General features: G+C 36.3%; 3 protein-coding genes across 5 annotated transcripts; 1 reads left to right on the top strand and 2 right to left on the bottom strand.

Annotated features, from left to right (window-relative positions):
• On the bottom strand, positions 786-9348 carry LOC18788600 (bromodomain testis-specific protein). 2 transcript variants are annotated; one of them, XM_020556038.1, is made up of 9 exons: positions 9126-9348; positions 7533-8189; positions 7318-7395; positions 5360-5603; positions 4600-4696; positions 3236-3374; positions 2413-2799; positions 1577-1804; positions 786-1185 (listed from the first exon to the last, which is right to left on the bottom strand). In XM_020556038.1, exons 2-8 carry the CDS (start codon positions 8148-8150, stop codon positions 1604-1606), a joined length of 1764 nt encoding a protein of 587 aa, XP_020411627.1. In that variant the 5' UTR covers positions 8151-8189; positions 9126-9348; the 3' UTR covers positions 786-1185; positions 1577-1603. The 2 variants fall into 2 exon arrangements, with proteins under 2 accessions (XP_020411627.1, XP_020411628.1); XM_020556039.1 differs by having other exon boundaries at positions 1577-1798; positions 9126-9289.
• Positions 10698-17401, bottom strand: LOC109946884. 2 transcript variants are annotated; one of them, XM_020556036.1, is made up of 10 exons: positions 17175-17401; positions 16274-16782; positions 15973-16050; positions 14456-14699; positions 13235-13485; positions 12941-13141; positions 12703-12795; positions 12522-12623; positions 11948-12344; positions 10698-10966 (listed from the first exon to the last, which is right to left on the bottom strand). In XM_020556036.1, exons 2-10 carry the CDS (start codon positions 16766-16768, stop codon positions 10935-10937), a joined length of 1893 nt encoding a protein of 630 aa, XP_020411625.1. In that variant the 5' UTR covers positions 16769-16782; positions 17175-17401; the 3' UTR covers positions 10698-10934. The 2 variants fall into 2 exon arrangements, with proteins under 2 accessions (XP_020411625.1, XP_020411626.1); XM_020556037.1 differs by having other exon boundaries at positions 13295-13485; positions 17175-17357.
• On the top strand, positions 19066-20421 carry LOC18788581. The gene has a single exon (XM_007226045.2). The coding sequence runs from the start codon at positions 19511-19513 to the stop codon at positions 20198-20200; it is 690 nt and encodes a 229-aa protein (XP_007226107.1). The 5' UTR covers positions 19066-19510; the 3' UTR covers positions 20201-20421.

The following is a 21613-nucleotide window of genomic DNA, read 5'->3' as shown; positions in this document are numbered from 1 at the left end:
TACCTTTTGTATCTTGTTGTAGAGAGATAAAGTAAAAAAATTCCTATGTCATTTACCTATTGATTCTGTTGCAGCCCAGCTGCTTGTTAAACCCTACAAAATTTGAGATATTTGTGGAACATGACATGTTTTATGTGGGAGGATAAACAATTGGTTGCCACTGCGTCAACAAAAAAAGAGTGAAAATACTAGTTTGCCCTCATTTAATTCCGGGAAAGGTCCAAATCAGCTCAATAATAAGAGTGTTGACTCAATCCAAGTCAGCTGTTTTAGCCCGCAAAAGTAAGGTGACCATAAACTAATCCGATTAAGGAGGGGAAATCTACTCCTACAAGGATCCTAGTAAGGTACGCGATCGTTCGAGGTCTACTACTACAAGTTGAAAATTTGCAAGATTACTGCTCAAGTGTCGAAAGAAAGTAGTTGTATCAAACTCTAATAAGATTCCAACAACCTTCATCAAAATTCTTCTGAAATTTAATGGAGTTCAAGAAAGGCAAATAAAATCCATACTAACTACTTTAAAATCCATTATAATCTCAATGAAGATTTTGACGAAATGCGATGAAAGATTTACATTGACTGATTTGAAAACTGAAGGACGCAAATGAAGATTCTTTATCACTTGTAACCAAAAATAAAAGTATTATGAAAACGGAACTGAAGCTATGTAACTGATTTTACCAAGTAGCTATTGGTTAAGTGGTATTTCTCTCTGGATTGTTTGGATGTGATAGAAAGTTGGAAGATTCCTGCTCCCTACAGAGAAAAAAAAACCACAAACATACAAACAAACAATGTCTACATTCTGATTCCACTTAATTTGCTTTATTAGAACCACTGGATGGAGAGCCAAACGATGTCAAATAAATATACATATACAAAGGAAACGGGGATTTCCAGATACTCCTTGAAGTAACTTGCTACTACATATCTAAATAAAGTACAAGTTCTATGGCTTGCTTTTTGTCACCCTTTATGGGAAAGAACCATAAACCCTTCCCTTTCTGTTGACAAAGAACTGACCAAAATATACAATGGTAAAATCTCTTTACTCCCCAAAACACAACCAGAACAGAAGTAGAGAATCACCGGAAATGGAAGATTGCAATATAGGCAATTTGTCCATAAAGCTGAGTTCCATCCGTTGCTCGATTGAGATTACACATAGGTAATGATTAAACACTGCAATTGTGCACGAGCATGCATCATGCATGTGTATAAGAATTTGCAAAAACCTATTATGTGTTTCGTAAGGTAGTTTTGGTACAGAAGAAAATCAAAATTCAAACTCCTTGTTCATTTTTTATGCTAGAGATTCAATGAACGTATATGGGGGGAAAGGAGGGATGGAGGAAGAAATGATGTATGAAACAAAAAAACTTTGAATAGTTCAGTTTTCGGTTTTTAATTTTCATTGTGTACCATCCCATATACATTTCTTCTACATCCCTCAAACCATACTTACTCTTCATCCCTCATTTCTCCCATGTAATTCCCTTTTATTTCTAACACAAAAATAAAAACACCAAATTGGTCCTTGCGTAATAAAAAGATTAAAGACATATTAAGTTACCTCATGAGCAGGCACTTAGGATGGGAACTACTTCATGAGCATGTTAATAGCTGCGTGAATGGAACTGGTATGAGAGCTGCGATGCTGAACCAGTGAATGGGGACCACTCCAGATAGACTTACTATTGTTAGGGAAGAGAGTCCCACATAGATCCAAAAGCATGGGATTTTCAAATTGCAAGTGTTCATAGGCTTTAACTTTCTTATGCCTCTCTTGTGATTCCTGCGACTAAATTAGGCAATTTAGTAAAGTTTCACATACACATCTGAAACCTCATAAAAATATGAAATGTCAAACGTGCACCTTTTAGAGTAGGAAATTTGTTAAACTGCACAGTTAGATTGTTAAAAGAAATAAACTAAACTGTGAGCTCAATTATTTTAATTGAAAGAAAGTTCTGTTGCATTTTGGTTAGTTCGAAATTCAACGACTAAACCAACCCTTACATCCTATATTTGATTTGCTACTAAAGTACTAAAGCAAAAATTAAAATTTATTTATACAAAAAAAAATAAGCTAATTTAAAGTTTCTGATTTTTATGAATATATACTTTGTATGAAAACGTTCTATGATATTCTTATACTATCTACTATTATGTAAAGATTTTTCTTTGAAATTGAATAATTTTTTATTCTATTTTAATTTTGGGCACACTAGTTTCTCTTGTATATATGGTAAAATTTAAAAAGTTTGATGAGTTATAAGTTATAACCAAGGCCACCCTACATCAGGACTATGCAAGATGTGACACCTAATTATAGCAAAATACCATTGTTATCCCCCACCCCCCAAAAAAAAACACATGGTTGATGCCAAAGAAAATAAAATGTTATACCTTAGGTTTATCTGCTACAGTTTCTTCCTCATGCTGGATCACCACATTCTCTTCATTTCTATTAGTTTGGTCTCCAGCAGCAACCTTCTCCGCTGTTATTGGTTGTGATTGTCTATTAGGCTCCTCTCTTGATTTGTCAAACTTCTCTAGTGCTTCACTATTACCTTCATCTTTCATCTCTGTGTCACTGTCTTCCTCCTCATCCCCCTCATCACCATCATCCTCTTCCTCGTGCTTCTCCCCTGAAGGGCCATACTGCTGTTTGGATACCCCCATTTTCACCTCTTCTCCTTTGTCTTCTACCTCAGCATCAGGATTGGGGTCCAATGATCCATCCATATCGGAAGAGGAATTCTCACCAGATGGGCTTTCCCCAAGTGAAGCTTCCTTAAGAGAGAACACTTTTATTCATCAAAAGAAGATTCCCGAGCAACAATAAGAACAGTAACAGCAACAAAAATAACGATAGTAATAATAAATAGGTTAACCAAGCATGCAAATTTAACTGTTAAAGGCCTTTTTCACAAGTAAAAGCCACTGTTTAAGGCAGTCTTTTTCACATAAGACCTATCAGTTTAACTCTAAAAGAAAATTGCATTTTAAAATTTAAATGTTATATAAAGAGCTCACGGTGAATTAACAAAAGATTTTACTAGTTCATGCGATCTCCTAAAATTTCTCTCATCGTCTTTATGTCTTTATAATTTAGTTAATAAGTTGCTGAGCAATGCATCTGATTGCAGGAATTCAAAGTGAAAACCTACTTTAATAATCATTTTCCAAATGGATCAAATAGAGTCATTGGATAAAACTTCCAATTTACCTCTTGCTTTAACTCATGAGTAAGGTTATTGTCACTAGCTCCGTGCTGGCTCTTTGCAATTCGAGCATTCTCCTCACGCTCCCTTCTACGGCGCTTTAGAACACAAATAGCACATAAACAATCGGATTTATGACGCCTTCTGCAAATTGAAGAAACCCCAAAGATAAGAACAAGTTTTCTACTATAACACTAGAAAAGCGAAAGCTATCTAGATTAAATGCTTTCGAGGAGAAACTAATCCAAAAATGAAAAGATGTGTGTTGTGGAACACATACTTCTGTCATGTTTCAACAAACATGAGGCATCAGGCACAAAAACTTCCAAAAATTCTAGGCACGAAGAAATGATATACATTTGTAATTTTGAAGTTGTAACATTACATGCAATTTATCTGTGTTTGTGCTGATTGCATGGGGAAGAAGTACAGGATATGATGTTCGCTTCTGAAGGTCAACATTCAAACAAAAAACAACAGAGAAAAAAAATACAATTCTTGTAATATAGAACATTGATGAATACAGTACCTACATACACTATCTAGCCAGATGTACAAGAGAGAAGAAAAAGCAATTACAACAGTTTCGATCAACTTTCTGGGCACTTTCATCATATGGCATGTCTCCACTCAGGAATACACCTTATAAATTCTTTTTTTTTTTTTTTGGGGTGAAAATACACCTTATCAATTCTCAAACATACAAATCCCTCTGCCTTAAAACACAAAGAAATTAATAAAAACGTCATGGTATTTTTGCAGACTAACAATGCAGTCAAAAAATTATACAAATATGTAAGCTCATCAGCATGACATTAACCATTAACTTGAGTGCACGAATGCACAGAGAAATCATTGTTTGTAGATGAAAAGAAAATGAAACAAGGAAATAAGTTATGAAGTTAATGAGAAAGCAAATGTCATCATCATCAGGAAATAAAAAACTTCCCCTTCCACAATACTTGGTTAACCCAACTTAACAAGGGGAAGTCATTTACTAGCTGAAGGAAGGGTTTGAAGCCTTACCTAATTCTCAGACAAGAAGAGGCTCATAGCTAATTTGTTATACTATAATATAAAGATACCAGTAAATAAGGTCTGGAAACCTACTGGCCAACAACTATAATGGTGGTTGCCTGCTCGTATAAAAGCCATTCAATATTCACTTGTAATTTGATTGAATAATATGAGCAAAATCCCTTTTCTTCTCCTGATTAACGTTTCTATTTTAGGAATTACAAACATACTGTGCTCTAAAATTCGTAACACGGGAGTCTATGGAATGAAAAGAAACTCAAAACAATTTCCAAACTACATGGATTAAGAGTTCAAACAGCAAATCGATACAGACTAATATGCGAAAACATACCCATGACCCTTTCGTGTTTTCTGCTTTAATTGGCTACCTTTAAGATGTACTTTTCCCTGATCAGATGGTTCCACAGTATCTTGAGTGCTTTCAACACCTAGCATGAAGAAGATACAATGCTTAGATTGCTGTTATAAACATGGACACTAGCATCTCCAAAGTCCAAAACAGCAAGGGAGAGCATGATAAGCCATAATAAACCACTGAACAAGCTGCATAAGTACTCAAGTTCAGGTGATAATCTGGTTTAACCAGCATTTTCGGAAAAGAAACCATCCGAATCAGAGTGCACCACTTAGCATATCTTTGCTTAACACAAGCAGAGGAAACAACCAACTATGTATAAACTTCCAGGGTAAATGATTTGCTTTAATTTTTAATAAATTTTTAGAGTCAGCGTAAAACACTTCAACATTAAGCATCCCTTATGCTCAACTCAAACAATATATTTTTCAAAAAATGTGGTTCTAAACATCAACCTATAGTTAGTGTCCCATCAAGGGATGCTCACTATTTCCGTCTCCTTCTTCCAATAAGGTAACACAACCACTGTCGTAAGTGCATCTTGTAGTTCTTTCAATTACCGATCGGTCATTCACTCTAGGAAATCTTGTAATAATACATGTGCAGGTAATGGGTAAATTCCCAAAGAAGGCTACAGTATTCATATAAAATCAGGAGATTGGTTGTCAAATTCAGGATAGAAAAGACTATTAAAACGTATGACTAAGGAAAAAAGGCAAAGTTATAAAGCCCTCACCACTAGTTCCTCTTGGTTGTCCACTATACAACCCAGCTGCTGTCCAATATTTTGTAAAATTTTTCTTCACACGCCTCATAAGATCCAAGATGTAGTCACCCTTATTGTTGTACTTATAACAGTTGTCCCAAATGTACTGAACATCTTTGAATACATCCTCAGAACTTAAATACTTAACACCCTGTTCAAGATTGCTGCATATTGTTCCAAAATCCATTGGTGTATCTATCACATCAAAATAATCCTGACTCCAGACAAACCATGTAATGAATCAAAACATTAGACAAACAAAATAGACATGATGCAACATTTATAGCATAACATACAGATATAAATCCTCAACGAGACGAAGTAAAGCATGCAACAAACATAAAAAAAGAAAAGAAGAGGCACCGTTCAAGCTCACATCTTTGTTCAATGCGTGTGTGACAAGAGTCACATGCAATGAACATAAACAATCAATTCCCAATACTCTTAACAAAAAAAAAATTAATGAAGCACTTGGGTATCAGCATGAACTTTTAGGAGTCCTGTGATCATCTGTATAGTATATTGGATATCACAAACATATAATTGAGTCTCATAAAGTCTAGGAAGCACTGAGGGCAGAGACCAATCAATTCAACTGAGTTTTTGGTATACATATGCTTTGTATATTAGGGAGGCATGGTTTTTTTTTTTTTTTGACAATATCAAATATAAAATCATTTCTTAGTTGGAGCTCCAGAAACCAACCCATCATGCCCACTTGTAATCACATTCCAGTAATGACCCAATGAAATGAATTAAGCCTCAGTCATAGCACAATAGAAGTTGTCTTCCAGCCAAGACAACAGCATCTAGTGCCACAACCCTCGAAAGAGCCGTTGACATCACAAAAATTATAAACAAAGAAAAGGAAAAAAAAACTTACAAAGCCTACTTCATGGAAAAAAAAAAGGTATGAAAAAAGCAAAGAGATTGAAAAGCATAGAGCGTTGAAGCAAATTGGAACCTTTTGAAAAGGAAATTGACATAAGATTTGTTGAAGGCAAAACATCTTTTATCTCTCCATTGGTCCATACTTTGTAAGAAACATGGGGATGCGGTTTCGCTAATGGGTTTTATCTCAATCAGCTTCCCATATTTTCAGCATGGATTTTGGAGGTTTTGGAAAGACCAAGAGGGGTTCAATTTTATGGAAAGTGCAGTGCAAGCATTGTTATGGGTCGCGTGGACTGAAAATTAATTGAATTTTGAACAAAATAAAGAAGATTTAGAAATACTTTGAAGGAGAATTATGTATTTGGATGTACCAATTGATGTAGTACAGCCCATATGTATTAGATTAAGCACTTAAACAATAGAACAGAGAAGAATATAAGAAATCTAGGAGACGGAAATATAGATCGAAAAGACAAAAAAAAGGGCAGAACAGTAGAACAAGAAGAATATCAGAGATCGAAGGGACGAAAGAAAGGGCAGAAATCAGGGTGTTCTAGCAAACTAAAACCTAGACATAATAGGATAAAAATCCCTTGCTTAAACAGAAATCCTAACCCAAATACAATAGGAAACTTAAAACTAGAAATCTGGAAAAGTATAAATCCTGCTAGAATTTGGAAAACTAGAGAATCTAGGAAACTAATAAATTTAGGTCCTACGCGTCCTGCATCAATTTGGCTTTGTTATGATCTTCAATCCCAACTGGTTATGAAGGAATTTTTAGTTCCCTTTTGGGAATTGGAAGAGTGTTGTTACTGTTTTTACTTTTCCTTAATGTGTGGCATCACATCGTTTTCATTCCTATTGTTCTGTTACCCTAGGATGGGCTATTGGTCTCACTTTCTTTACTTTGTATTCTTTCTCTGTTCAAAAATAGGAAAAGAAAATTTGTTTTTTTATTTGGAAAGACAATGATAGCATAACATATTTTTTGCACCAAAAATCATGCATGCACGTGCTAAATTTGTACTTACCGGTATTCCCAAAGCTTCAGGATTCACAGGGACATTGAAGGGTTCAGCAGCATCCATTTTCATTACCTTCTTTATTATCTGTGAAGTGATAAATGAAGATAAATATAAGTACGGAGGCATTTAAGCACACTTTGAACAGAAACCCATGACACTAGATTAAAGATTTACATGACCCAAAATAATCACAAAGATGCATTTCAAAATTCTCAACATACCATCAGTGCGGTATCTAATTCTTCCTTATTATATCGAGAATCTTGATCAGACATCTTTGGTTCTCTCTCGTACGGACTCTCACTCCGTGCAGGTACAGGATCAATACCATGGTTAACACTAGACCCCAACGCCTTCGATGATTTAATCTTTATACTCCCAACTTTCTTTGACACATTCCCAGAAGCAACAATTTTTACTTCGGCCAATGAATTGGCACTATCCTCCATTTTCTCAGAAACCACACCTTGTTTTCCCAAACCAATTTGTTGGCTACTCTTATCTGTATCACTTTGTGTATATGCATCAGAAGAAGTAGGCTGAGATTCCATTGTTCTCGAAGTCCTAAGCTTCACTTTAACTCTACCCATGGATTTCCCGACCCCCCTATCAATCGAACCATCAGGATTAATATTGGCAAGATTGCAATGTTGATCAGTCCCAGTTGAAGAAGGGGTATCAACCTCCATTGCAGACTCGGATCTATTCTCGTAATTACCATCTTCATCCAAATTTGCATCATCCTCCAAATTTACAATAACCCCACTTGAAAGTGCCTCATTTCCACCAGCCACAGACCCTTTAGGCTTTCCCTTCTTGTTCTTTCGCTTCCGCTTCATTTTCTAACCTAAAATTAAACTCTGAACACCTCACACTGCCTGTAACCACAAAAGTAAGCTGAATTACTTAAATTTGCATTCCAATTCATTCCAAGAAAGAAAATAAAGGTCATGAAATATTTTCATATGAAAAATAAAAAATTAAAAGCAACAAACAAACATAAATTTTATGACCCAATATCCCACATTGGAAAAATAGCATATCTCATGATGGTTTAAGAGCACTCTTACTTTACAAGCCAGTTTTTAGGGGCAGGTTCTACAAATGGGCTCTTATCAATTGGTATCAGAGCATTGCCATGCAACTGGGTCAAACTCTGCGAGAGGGGTAACCTGGGTAAAGATGATCAGTATTATCTATGGGCATATTATTGAGTCATTAAAATACTCGTGGATGAGTGAAGCTGCCTCAAAGGTTGAGTAAGAGACGGGTGTCTTTTAAACCATCCCAAGATATGCTATTTTTCCAATGTGGGACATTTCGTCCTAACAAAAAACTAATAAACAACCGAGTCTCCGTTTCCATACACTGACAAACCGAACCCCCATAAATTAAATTACAACTGAAGAAAACAAAATGACCAAAGTTCCCAACAATTTGATCAAATAAAAAAAAACAATAAAAATGTAAAAGGTCTGCGATATAAACAAATTCTTAATTTTACTCAAAATTTTCAAGAATTTCAATGATTTAAGAAGAACAAAATTATTCTTTTTTCAGCAATTTACTAAGCCCTAACAAGAAGTAAAAGAAAGAACAAAACTTCATTGAAAAAGCAAACAAACAACAGTAGAAAACCCTAGATTGATCAACACCAAGGAATTAATTTATACAAAGAAAGTATTAGTGGTATATCTTGCTAAGCGAGAACCGAATGGTCCGTCGGAAATCGAATACAATCGCAATCGGTTAGCCATGAATACAGAAAACGAAAAAAAAAAACTAAACTTTAGACAAGCAAGAGAGGTACGTACCACTGATTGAAGGTAACGTTTCGGAGAAACATTTAAAAAACGAGTGTAGCGCGAACGCGAGTCTTTTTGGTGTCTGAGCGAGAGAGAGAGAGAGAGAGAGAGAGAGAGAGAGAGAGAGGCGGTGAGATTATTGCAATGAGAAGTATAATGTTGCTTGCTGCTGCTGGGCCTTCTTCTAATTGGGCTAGAATTTGGCTGATTATCCCAAGAATTTTATTATTATATATATACTCGGTAACGCATAACACGCGCGAAGTGTGCGCGACTAGATATTTAAAAAATTAAAAAAAGGAACCGCCGTATAGCCGAGCGGCTATACTATTTACAAAACAACAAATTTAAACGGGACCGCAGTATCGCCGAGCGGCTATAAATATGAAACGGGCCCCGCGTATAGCCGCGCGGCTATACTATTTATTTAAAAAATGAAACGGGCCCCGAGTATAGCCGCGCGGCTATACTATTTATTTGAAAATTAAAAGGGGCCGCAGTATATACTCTTTAAATATTTTTTTACGTATAGCCGTGCGGCTATACTATTTATTTAAAAATTAAAAGGGACCAAAGTATAGCCGTCCGGCTATACTCTTTAAATATAATTTTTTTTAAGTATAGCCGTCCGGCGATACTATTTATTTTTAAAAATTAAAAAAGGTACCTTATTATAGCCGCGCGGCCAGTCGGAAGCGAAATCTGAGATTGAAGGGATTAGTTGGCAGAATCTCAGAGAAAATAGGCCAAATTCAGGTGCTTCGAGAGCTCAGCCTCCACGACAACCAGATTGTGGGTCCGATCCCTCAGTCGTTGGGCTTCCTTCCAAGCCTCAGAGGAGTTCAACTATTCAACAACAGGCTCTCTGGTTCTATCCCTCATTGGGTTTTAGTTCAGACCCTTGATCTTAGCAACAACTCTCTCACTGACAAAATCCGAGATAGTCTTACAAACTCTATAACGCTTTACAGGCTCAATCTGAGCTACAATTCATTTTCTGGTTCTGTCCCGGATAGTTTCACTCGCATTCTCTTACCTTCCTTGCTCTGCAACACAACAATCTCTCTGACCCCCAAAAAACACCCGAGACCCCAGACTGTTACAAAGGAGGACAAATACATTATTACAGTGGGGTTTTTTGTTCTCTTTTTTCTTCAGGCCATGGGGGAAAATAACAGAGGGGATGGGGGGAGCGAATGGGTCTGTATCTGGGTTTTTTCGTTCTCTTTTTCTTCAATTTTTTCCAAAATAAAAATAAAAAGTGAACGAAGGTAGAAGAAGAGGCCAATAGAAGCCGATGCCATGAAAATTTTCCCCAACCCCCTGTAGCCAAATCGTTCTCACACAGAGAGAGGGGGGGGGGGGGGTGGGGGGGGTGGTGGGTTTGTGGTGGTGTGGAACGCCCAGTTTTCAGAAGAAAAAAATCACCCCATGACAAGAGGAAGAAGAAAACTGGCGGGGAGAAAGAAGAAGAAAAAAAAAGAGAGAAGGAAAGGAAATAAAAAAGAAAAAGGAAAAAGAGGAGTGAACTCAGGGAGAGGAAGAAAGAAGAAAGAAGAAGAATAGATATCCAATCCGAAGTATTAAAATCATCCCACGGTCAAAAATAGAATTCTGTAACCAATTCGCATTGATGGACTCCGTAATGGAGAAGCTCCGATGCTCTTTTATCCCTTGAGTTTATAAGTTACTAGTGGAACATATGTCCATGTAATTCATTCACACAACACATTTGATGCATCAAATGTAATATGATACTACCAGCCAAATATCAACTTCTTGCCGAAAAACAAAACATAAACATAGCTGATATGTACTTCATCTTCTAGGTCGGGTCGTTCGTGGGCGGCCTGAAAAACGAACAAAAAGAATAATAGTTACCACATCCAACACTAAAGGAATTGGACCAAAAGAAGCAATAACATTGATATTTATAGTTCAATTTTCCACATAATCAAATGCCTTTTGAGGGAAATCAGCAGGAATTTGAAATACCCACATGATCAAATAATACCTATTTTGTATTAAAAGATTAGTAATACCAATTCAGACACCTCCAAACAACGAATAGGACATTATTAGAATTACCATATCTTCAATCCTGATCCAAGTGAAATAACATGAAACTAATTTGAGGGTGAATCAAGAAGAAGCTAGTGGCATACTTGCTTCCATTTGATTTCACAATATATGGAGACAGTAAGGGGCAAATCTTCAAGCAGTTTCGACACAGCACAGTGATAACGACAGTATACAAAACGCCAAATTTTCTATAGGGAGATGTAGCACAATGTATTTGGGATCTTGCAAACCATGTGCAGTAACATCACATGGTGTTAAACCAAATCAGAAACTGAAAATTTTCCATTTTTCATTACACAAGAGGAAGCAAACAATGGAAAATGATGACAATTACACCTCCTATCACTGCTCTCACTGATTCTAGGAGGGTGAGTTATTCATGGACCAATAGCTATTAGTACATATATGCCAAAAGTTATGACGGACAAAAAACACAATATGTTGCAACTCGAAAGGCTTTTTTCTCCGCATAAAGAGATCATTGAACAAAACAACACACATAAACTCAACCTTCATTGAGGCCCCAGCATTGGGTATACTTCTTTCTCAATGAAGAATTATGAAACAGTCGAAATATTGTGGTGCCTGACTCATATTCTTCTTCCCTACTTTTACCAAACAAGACAAACGCAGAATTCTCAATTCAAATGAGTCACACTTCAATATAAATTGTTCAAAGATTGTAATTCCATTTTTCCAAAAACCCTATATGAGAATTCTTTATAAAGTAAGTAATCAAAGATGCATACCATTTCGGGAGGGTGAAATTTCAGTACGCCTCTCAATCTGGGGCGGGGAGTGCATATGACTCGTCAACTGTAATAGTAAACCTTCAAAGCGATTCATTTGAGCTGATAGCAAACCCTCAACCCGACCAAGTTGCTCTTTCAAGCCCTGTACCTCAGCAGCACTTCTTTGTTCAGACTCCTCTTGTCGCTGCTTTGATTCCTCAAGTTGCCTTCTGAGTTCATTAACAGTAGATGATGATGACGATGATGGGCCCCATAACTCTTTGGGGGTTACACCATCCCCGTAACCACGCACCCGACTCGAACGCTCAGGTCCAAAAACCTTTACAAAAATCTCATCTTCAGTCATCTGTGAGTTCTCCGCAGATATTTGAGTATAAAGTTTCTTGAGCTTTGACTGCATTCAGAAAATGGAACCAATAGGTACAATGGAGGCAAAAAAAAAAAAACTTAAGAGAGAGAGAGAGAGAGAGAGAACCAAAACTATATATATTTTTAAGAGAAGCATACTATTAAATTAACTGAAAATTAGGTGTGCTTGCATATTCAATTTAATTTCGGGATCAATATATACCAATGCCTCCTGTGAAGCTGGATTTGCAGCTAGTCCATCAGGCCGCACATGGGTGAGTTCCCATAGGAGGGTACGTCCAGGGTCATTTCCAGTTTTCTTTCTCTACCATGGGACAAACATAAAAAAACTAAGAATGATGAGAAACACAATAAAAAATTACTCAAGAAGTGAATAGTCATACCTCTTCCTCGCGGATTTGCGAGAAACTCTTGGAGCCAGATGTGTGGATTATGTTATTTTTGGAACCATTCTCCTTGTTTTTCATACTCATTGACTGCATTCAAGGAAGACCATGAATATATAAAAATCTAAGGAGAAAACAGAGTAGAGATAACTGAAAGGAAAATTGGAAAATTGGAAAAAATGTAAAGTTTCTTTCGTCCTCAATATTTTCTTTCATATGCAACATTTTGTGGTACCTGCCATTCAGGTGAGCTCCACAGGTTTATAAGATACTGCCAATCATCGTCCGCAACATTTGGTGGTACTTTTTTCCGTGCTTCCTCAGTTGTCTCACACGTTTCATACCACATCTTCTTGAGGTGATGCCGATAATTGTGGTAGGATCTATGAATCTGATCCAATACCCATGTCATGTGATCTTCGACTTTGAAACGCTTCTGAGAACATGTATGAAGAAATATTACAAAATAAACATGCGAAAATGAGGATTTAAGGGAACTACTTCCTTCACAATCTTTTGTTGTACTAACCAACATATGTTCAAATGCCTTCTTTTTAATATCAAATGGGATTTCCTTCCATGACTTGACCTGAAGGGGTAGGTCCTGGGTTTGCCTAACAAGGGCTGTACACTCTGCTTTGAAAAACGTGGAGCTTTCACCTACAGCTCTCCGGTTCCTCCAGCTGATTTCAAATCTTTCCCCAATTGGAATTTGGGCTAGTTTAAGGTTACGGGTGGGCCCTCGTGTTCTCCTTTTCCCCATGTTAGAGCTTGTTAAAACTAAAAAAGAAAAAAACCAAAACTCAAGGAAATTGAAACCAGAAGTAACCTACACTAATGATGAAAAATATAATATGCAGGCCTCATCCTAAGGAACTATCATAATGGAAAATTAAAAATTTGTTGTCAATTTGAGTTTCGAGGTATACATACTCACCATTCATACACCAGTATATGGAAACTCCTCTACTTTGTCTTGAAAATGAGTGAGACACATATAAGCATATATGAATTATTAATAAATCATTACAAGAAAATACACACAAAAAAACCTCTAGTTCCCTAAAAATATTCAAATGCATTGAAGATACTGATTCAGAAAAAAATGATTAAATAATAATAATTATTATTAACAAATAAAATAAACTCAAATATAAATTTTTTTCATCATAGACACTATCATCTTAACAGAACAACATTATGAAAGAGTTGAATCATGATACATACAAAAGTTCAAAGGATTTATGAAGATACTGCAATCTTAAGGGCAGTGTAAAGAAGAATTAATCCAACACGATATGGTTTCCCTATTGGCTCCTTTATCATAGTATACCATTCCTATGATAAGTAAATGATATGTATATGAAAATAAAACTTGAACTACATATACCGTTATCGAGGGTTACTCTTGTATATGACGGAAATGATTTGACTTAATTAGCATTTTTTACACGGATTAGAGTGGAATTTTATCTGTTCTTCTTTCAGTTTCAGCAAATTGTCACTGATTCTGTCCAAATATCAGTGGCGAGATATCTGGGAACAGGAAAGAAATGGTTTCACCCCCTCTATCTATATTGGTGGCCAAAATCTTGATATGTTGGCAAGTAGGCATGTATTGGATGCATAAATGACATCCATCAAGTTTATCTATGCTAACTGCCTCCCAAGTGAAAATTTATCACCAACAAGTTTAGCACAACAACTATCAAATTGAAGTAACAAAACAAAAGTAATGTTAAACCCTTACCACTACTTGTCCCTGGTTCTTTACTGCACAAACCAGCAGCTGTCCAATATGTCATGAACTTCTCCTTCACCCTTTTCATAAGGTCCAAAACAAAGTTACCCTCATTGTAATAGTTGCAGCAGTTCTTCCAAATGTATTGGACATCCTTGAATACATCCTCCGAGTTCGTATACTTAGTACCATTTTCAAGATGGTTGCAAATTGTTCCAAAATCCATTGGTGTATCTATGACATCAAAGTAATCCTGGTTCCAACCATCAACACACCCCAGAAAGGAAAAAATACAAAGAAAGTAGAAGATAGTAAGGGAGAGAAGAATTATGAAAGGAACATAGCAATGCATTTCAGAATAGATAAGACATCTATGACAGCAATGCTGCATTGTGGAACTGTCTAATTAGATCAGCTGAAGAATTAAAACCATCCCTAAGAAATTCAATATTTCCAACTTATTGTTTCAGGAAACATAATAAAACCTTGCAGTTAACATATTTCTCCTTTTCAAATACATGATATGTCCAGAACATGATATGAACCCAAATGTGCATTAACTTGCAGATATATATGTACATGAAAAACAGAGACGTACAATCCTTATAGAATATCCAAATCTTCCATGAACACACTATTGCATCTGCGCCAAGAATTAAGTGCGTTTCAGGCATTTAATGCAGGGTCATTTTTGGTACTTTTGATCCTGACTTTGTAACCTTTGTCCTATGCAGTAGGTATTATTTATATTTTGCAACATAGACAAGGTAGAATAATATATGTATATACAATTACATATATAATCAAAAGTGATGTGTATATATACTTAAATGAAAACAAAACAGGTTTTTGACCAGCTTTTCAAATGAAGTCATGTGTGTGTGTGTGTGAATGAAAATAAAAGGTTTTGTTCTCTCTAAAATCCAAGGTGTACTGCAAATTGCAAAATAGCATACTCATCGTAGTGCAAACAGATATAGCAAACCCAACAAACATATAGATATATAGCAAACCCAACAAACATATAGATATAGCTTGAAAGCTATGGATTTAAAGAGAATTGAATTTTAAAATAAGATCATCAAAATAAAACAGCTATACCAAATATATGGTAGGAGTTGCTGGACATGGAAGGCACCTTAAAATTTTGGAATTACTACTATAGTATGTTATTAAAAAGTTAATAAAATATGTACATATATATAACAGGTCATTGCAGAAGACTCGCATTATTACAACAAAAAAATGATGTTTAAATTCAACCAAGTCATTTTTCCACTAAATTTACAAGCTTAGTGACTAGTCAAGCTTGTACCCCAAAGGAAATAGTTTGACATTGTAACTCAATAAACTTGAAGCTAGAACCCACAATCCCCTCTTAGAAGCCCGCAAAAGAAATAAGGGATTATTACTCTTTTTACAAAGAACAATAAGACAGATTCTGGAGCATGGTGCATCATAACGATTACCATATCATGTTATCACTCAGGAAAAATATTTAGAAAATATGCATATTTCACACTCACATGTAATCTCAGAGCAATTGGATCCACAGGAATGTTGAAAGGTACAGCTGCATCCATTTTCATAACCCTCTTAATAACCTGAAAGGTGAAATAATTCGAGAACAGCGGTAAGTTCAATCACATTACGGATAATATGGTCAGAAATGCTATCGCAACAAAATGTCTGGTTAGAAAAGCACTTCAATTGTTTACGAAAACCGAAAACATTTTGTTCCTTCCTATGAATATACAAAAGACTACACAACCTAAATCTATAACTAAAATGTCACAACAGAAACCGATTACAGAATTTCCATCATACCGACAAAGAAGCACTCAATTCTGTCTTGTTACAGCGAGGATCATGAGAAGGAGCCTCTAGCTCATGCTGGAATCTACTCCAAGAACCAAAGACTTGCAATGGCTTAGTTTGTGCAACATCAATCTTCTTGGATGAGTTTTCCATCTGGAGATTCACTTCACCATACTTCTTAATCAACCTCTGCACTGTCCTATCCACGGAGCTCACATTTTGATCCCTGTACGACCAGCCACTCCCCATTGAAGAAGCAGAAGAATTGCCTGAATCAATCTCCATTTCTGGGTTAAATTCCTCATCGTTATGGTCTTCGTCATCAGATTGATTCCACCCAATATCATTTCTTTCAATATTTTGACTCACAAAATTCAAGAATGCTCCTTCTTTCTCATTGACCACCTTCTCACTCACCACTCTCTCACTCACCACTCTCTCACTGACCACATTGGGTTTTTTCCGTGGCCTTCCCCTTCCCCTGCATGCTTGTTTGCGCCTCATGATCTACTAACAAACTTCACAAATTAAAAAAGAAAACCAATCAGTCAGAGCAAACTGGGTTACTCGAAAAGCTCTCTAAGTAAGACAGACTACAATATTTAATATAAGCAGTAATTATATGCTTACAAGCTTCAAAGTTTGTTAAATTCGTTCAAATAAGAGAACGAAAATCAGTCAGAAAAAATAATTAAAGAAAAAACTCTTCTTGTCACCAAAAAAGTTATTATCTTAGTCACAATGGAGCAGCATATAAGCTTAACCGCAGCCGTTTCACTTCACACCCATACAAATATACAAACAAATAGATATATAACGATTTTCCTTTATCTGAAGCAAAAAGATCGAAGACACATGTGTGTAGAGTGAGAGTGAGAGTGAGAGTGAGAGAGAGACAAGAGAAAGTTACCTTTGCTTGAATCAAATGGATCGTAGAGATCAGGCTTGGGAATAGTTGGGCATTTGGGGATTAGGGTTTTGATTACTTTGTTTTTCACTGGGATTTTGGTTTGCAGGGACTAGAACACAGACTCGTGGCTCCAAGTGTGTGCTAAAGGAACATGCCGCTGCTAAATGCTAGTTTGCATTTTCCTTGACCACTGTAATGCCCCGACCATAGTGGCCACCAAAGGCAAATAACCATGGTTACTTTTTGTAACCAACTAACCACATTATTGTCATTAAAGATTGAAGTGCTTATCGTAGTGTTTAAGGCCTAGTTTGACATTGTTGTGCTGTGAAAATAGCCGTTGTCATATTTGCTGTAAGAGAAAGCAGTTTGATATTTGGTAAACTGTTTGTTAAAAGTGTTGTTGTTACAATAATCAGTTTCTAAGTGTTTAGTAAATTTTTTTATGAAAGTGCGGTGAGCTGTGTATAATGACTAAGAAAGGCATTATGTTGAAATTGTTTTTCTGTTAAAATGTTTAATAAAAGAGAAAGTACTTTCACTTTCACTTATCACCCAAAATAAGCAATGTCAAACAAGCACTAAGTGTTTATTAATGGATTAATGTCCTATATTTGATCCTCCCATCTTTAAAGGCCTGTTTGGTTCGTAAAATAAACTTCTTGAGAATAAAATACACATGTCTAATCCCACGAGATATAAATGGGAAATATTCATTCTTATGTTTGGAATATTGGGAAATGAGTATTAAGAAATGTCACTTTCTTTTGTGTTGTATTAGGAATTGAAAGTTGTTGACTCTTCTAATAATACATCTTTTTAAAGAGTAATGCTACTATTACCACATTTGTATATCATATTCTTATACCACCTAATGTAGCAGATAGAGTGGACAACCACATCAATTAAAAAGTGTCAATAAATCATATGTTCCTTATGATTCCTAAGTTTTACCATTGATAACTCTAACACAACACAACACTTTTCTCATTCTCTTCCAAGTTGAGAGCTCCAGCTCTCTTTCTTCACGTCATTCTTTTTGATTGCTTCAAAACCCCACTCTCCTCAATTCAAAACAAAATCCTTCCTTCTTCAAACTTGTTCATCAGGACTAATAGAACATATCCAAAAATTATACCAATCGAAGAAGTATAGCTACCTCAAACGCAGTTTAAGTGTAAGTTGTTCATCACAACCTTGTGTTCTGTGTTATGCACGGATTTGTCCTTGCATGGCAGTTTCAACTCCTCTTTTATTGAAATGTCTTCGTAAAACTTGTTCCTAAGGTCTACATCTTCAAAATATCCAAAATGCAAAGCGATTGGACATTTCTATCCACGTAAAATGGTATTCGAGGTGAGACTAGTCACTACTTTCTTTCTGTCTACTCATTTCACCCTAGGGTAAATGTGTTCACTATTGCATCGCTAAACCTAAATCCCCAATTTCAACCCTCTTTTTTGAATAAGGAGCTTGAAGTAAGGTTTGGATCTTGAAAATTTTAATATGCCGGCCCATCGCACAAGCAAAATTTTGGATGAAAAATTGGATGGTGTGTTAGTGTCAGATGATGTTTCATGGATTTTGAAAAATTAAGGTGATGTTTGTCTTAAATTTTTCTTTGAAGTGACAAATTAAAATTGGTGTAAAAGTTTAGGTGACATTTTGAAAATTTTCCCTTTAATTATACTTCCTTAAGTTAAGATTAGTGAAAGCACAATTATACATGGAAGTAGATCCTGCAAGAAACAAGCTCAAATCCATGATATGAATTTTCTTTTTCTGAGTTGTAATAAAGTGGTATCCTCTTCCTTAAAAATAAAACAAAAATTAATGGCCACGAAGTTTATATTAAGATAATATACAGCAGAAGATTCCTTGCTAGCTTAATTAAAAGATGGGAAATGACATGTCAAGATTGTATAAATAAATTGTCAAAATCGGTGAACATGACTAAAATGACATTGTTAATTAGTATTGCACATATGCATTCAGATACATAACGTCACGCATATGAACATGTGAGAATATATAGCCCGTGAACATTGAAGATGTCAAAAGCTTGACCTAACAGGAAACTCCATGGAAGCAACTACCTTCCAAGACAAGCAACAACAACTAACGTAACGTTCTTATCATTTTCCATCCACCTAACCAGAGTTCTCTCTCTATATATAATATATCTCTCCCTAACCATCACCAAAACCATTAATCTCCCCCCATACGCCAAAGTGTCTCTCTCCTCTAAATACTAACAATTCTCAAAGCCACCACAATCGTCGCCGCCAACACCACCACCTCCGCCACCTCCGCCACCTCCGCCGCCACAGTCCAACATGTCTCTTAGACCAAGACCAACACCTACCAAGCAACCATCGATATCAGATGCAGTTTCCATTACTACCAACCCACCAACCTCCACCACCAGCTCCGAATCGGAACCTGACACCCCGAAAAGCCCTCAACTACCACAACCCACCCTCTCCCAACGTGCCATCTCCCAAACCCTAACAAGCACAGCAAACCTAGCCAACCTCCTCCCAACAGGCACCCTCCTCGCCTTCCAACTCCTCACCCCAATCTTCACCAGCAACGGCTCTTGTGACTCCGCCACGCGCCCCATGACCCTCATCCTGCTCCTCCTCTTTGCCCTCTCATGTTTCATCGCGTCCCTCACCGACAGCGTCAAGGCCTCTGATGGACAAGTTTACTACGGCCTGGCAACGACCAAGGGGTTATTTTTGTTTGACTACCCGGATGCCTCAGGTTCAGGTCTGCCTGATTTGAGCAAGTACAAGATAAGGTTCATGGATTTGGTTCATGCAGTTTTGTCCGTGTTTGTGTTTGGAGCTGTGGCTTTGAGGGACAAGAATGTTGTGGGGTGCTTCTACCCTACGCCTGGGCGTGAGACTCAGGAGGTTTTAGACATTGTTCCAGTTGGTATTGGGCTTATTTGCAGCTTGCTGTTTGTGGTCTTCCCCACCAAAAGACACGGCATTGGATACCCTCTTACATCTGGCAAATAAATTATCATTCGTTTTGTTGTTTTAACTTAAAATTAATTAATCTTTTTAATCACGTCTACCCCTCTGTTTTGCGTGGAAGGGTTGTTTAATCTTTGTTGACATCTCTCTTAATTGAATTATTAATTAAGTTTAGCTGAAAGTGCAAGGAACATGTACAATTGTCCTTTTTGGCAGATCATGAATAAACCAATGACATGTGTAGTTTGATTTGATTCCTTCAAGACCATTGCAACTGCTTCCTTTTGCCATCTGTATGTTGTTGGTCAAAGAAAAAAAAAGGGTCAACTTTTAAAGGCTTCTCAGAAGTTGCATGACTTTTGGTAAATTATAATTGCTATCTACCATTCCAGACAAAGTCGGTATTGACTATGTAATTAGCCATTTGAACAAGTTACATTATGATGATTACATTCATACAAATGCTGTGAGTAAAGGGATGCTTGCCACAATGAAGAAACCAAATACTGAATTTTTTTTCTATTTTGGGTAAGAATCTATCAAATGTAACTTTCAGAACTTCTTCAAAATCGTGTGTGTGTGTTTTTTTTTCTTCCTGAATATATATTTGTTAGTTTATGGATAAGAATGGTTGGCCTTTCATTATGATTTAAATTTTTTTTTTTTTTTTTTTCATTTGGTGCAAATTTATTGCCTGCATCAGCATAAAATTTGCAATCTGCCTGCAAGCGAAATTATATAACGAAAAACTGAGGATGGGAAACATTCCAATATCCCACAAGTGTTGGGTTGAACAATGAAATATTCTCAGGTTCAAGGGTGGAAAACATAACTAATTATATGAAATGACTTTGTACCAAAGTTAAAAATAAGGGTGCAAAATAAAGTATACTTTTAAGTAGGCCTGAGCTCGGTTTGGGTTGGTTCGGTTTTGGACTCAACTCGACACCGAATCGTAGGTTTCAGTTTGACTATTTTGAAAACCGAAACCAAACCATAATTGATGAAAACCGACCACTTCGGTTAACCGGACTTGGTGGTTTGGTTTGGTTCGATTTCGGTTTTTTAGCTCTTAGAGAGAGAGAGAGAGAGAGAGAGAGAGAGAGAGAGAGAGAGAGAGAGAAAGAGAGAGATAGAGAAAGAAGAAATAAAAGCGATGGAGAGGAGAAGAAGAAAAAAAAAGAGAGGGAGAGATGGAGAAGAAGAAGAGGAGAAAAAGAAAAGAGAGAGAAGAAGAAGAAGAAGAAGAATGAAAAAAGAAGAGGGAGATGGGGAGAGGGAGTCAAGACAAATATAAGAAGAATGAGAAAAAAAAAAAGAGAGGGGCTGATGAAGACAAGACAAACGAAGAGATTGAAAGAAAAGAAAAGGAAAAGATTGAAACTATGTATTATATATATATTTCTTATAATAATATTATATATAATATTTTTAAATATATTCGGTTTGATTTGG

This window comes from Prunus persica, chromosome G1 (genome assembly GCF_000346465.2).
Source record: "Prunus persica cultivar Lovell chromosome G1, Prunus_persica_NCBIv2, whole genome shotgun sequence".
Classification (NCBI taxonomy): domain Eukaryota; kingdom Viridiplantae; phylum Streptophyta; class Magnoliopsida; order Rosales; family Rosaceae; genus Prunus; species Prunus persica.
This window is presented reverse-complemented; position numbering and strand designations above follow the sequence as displayed.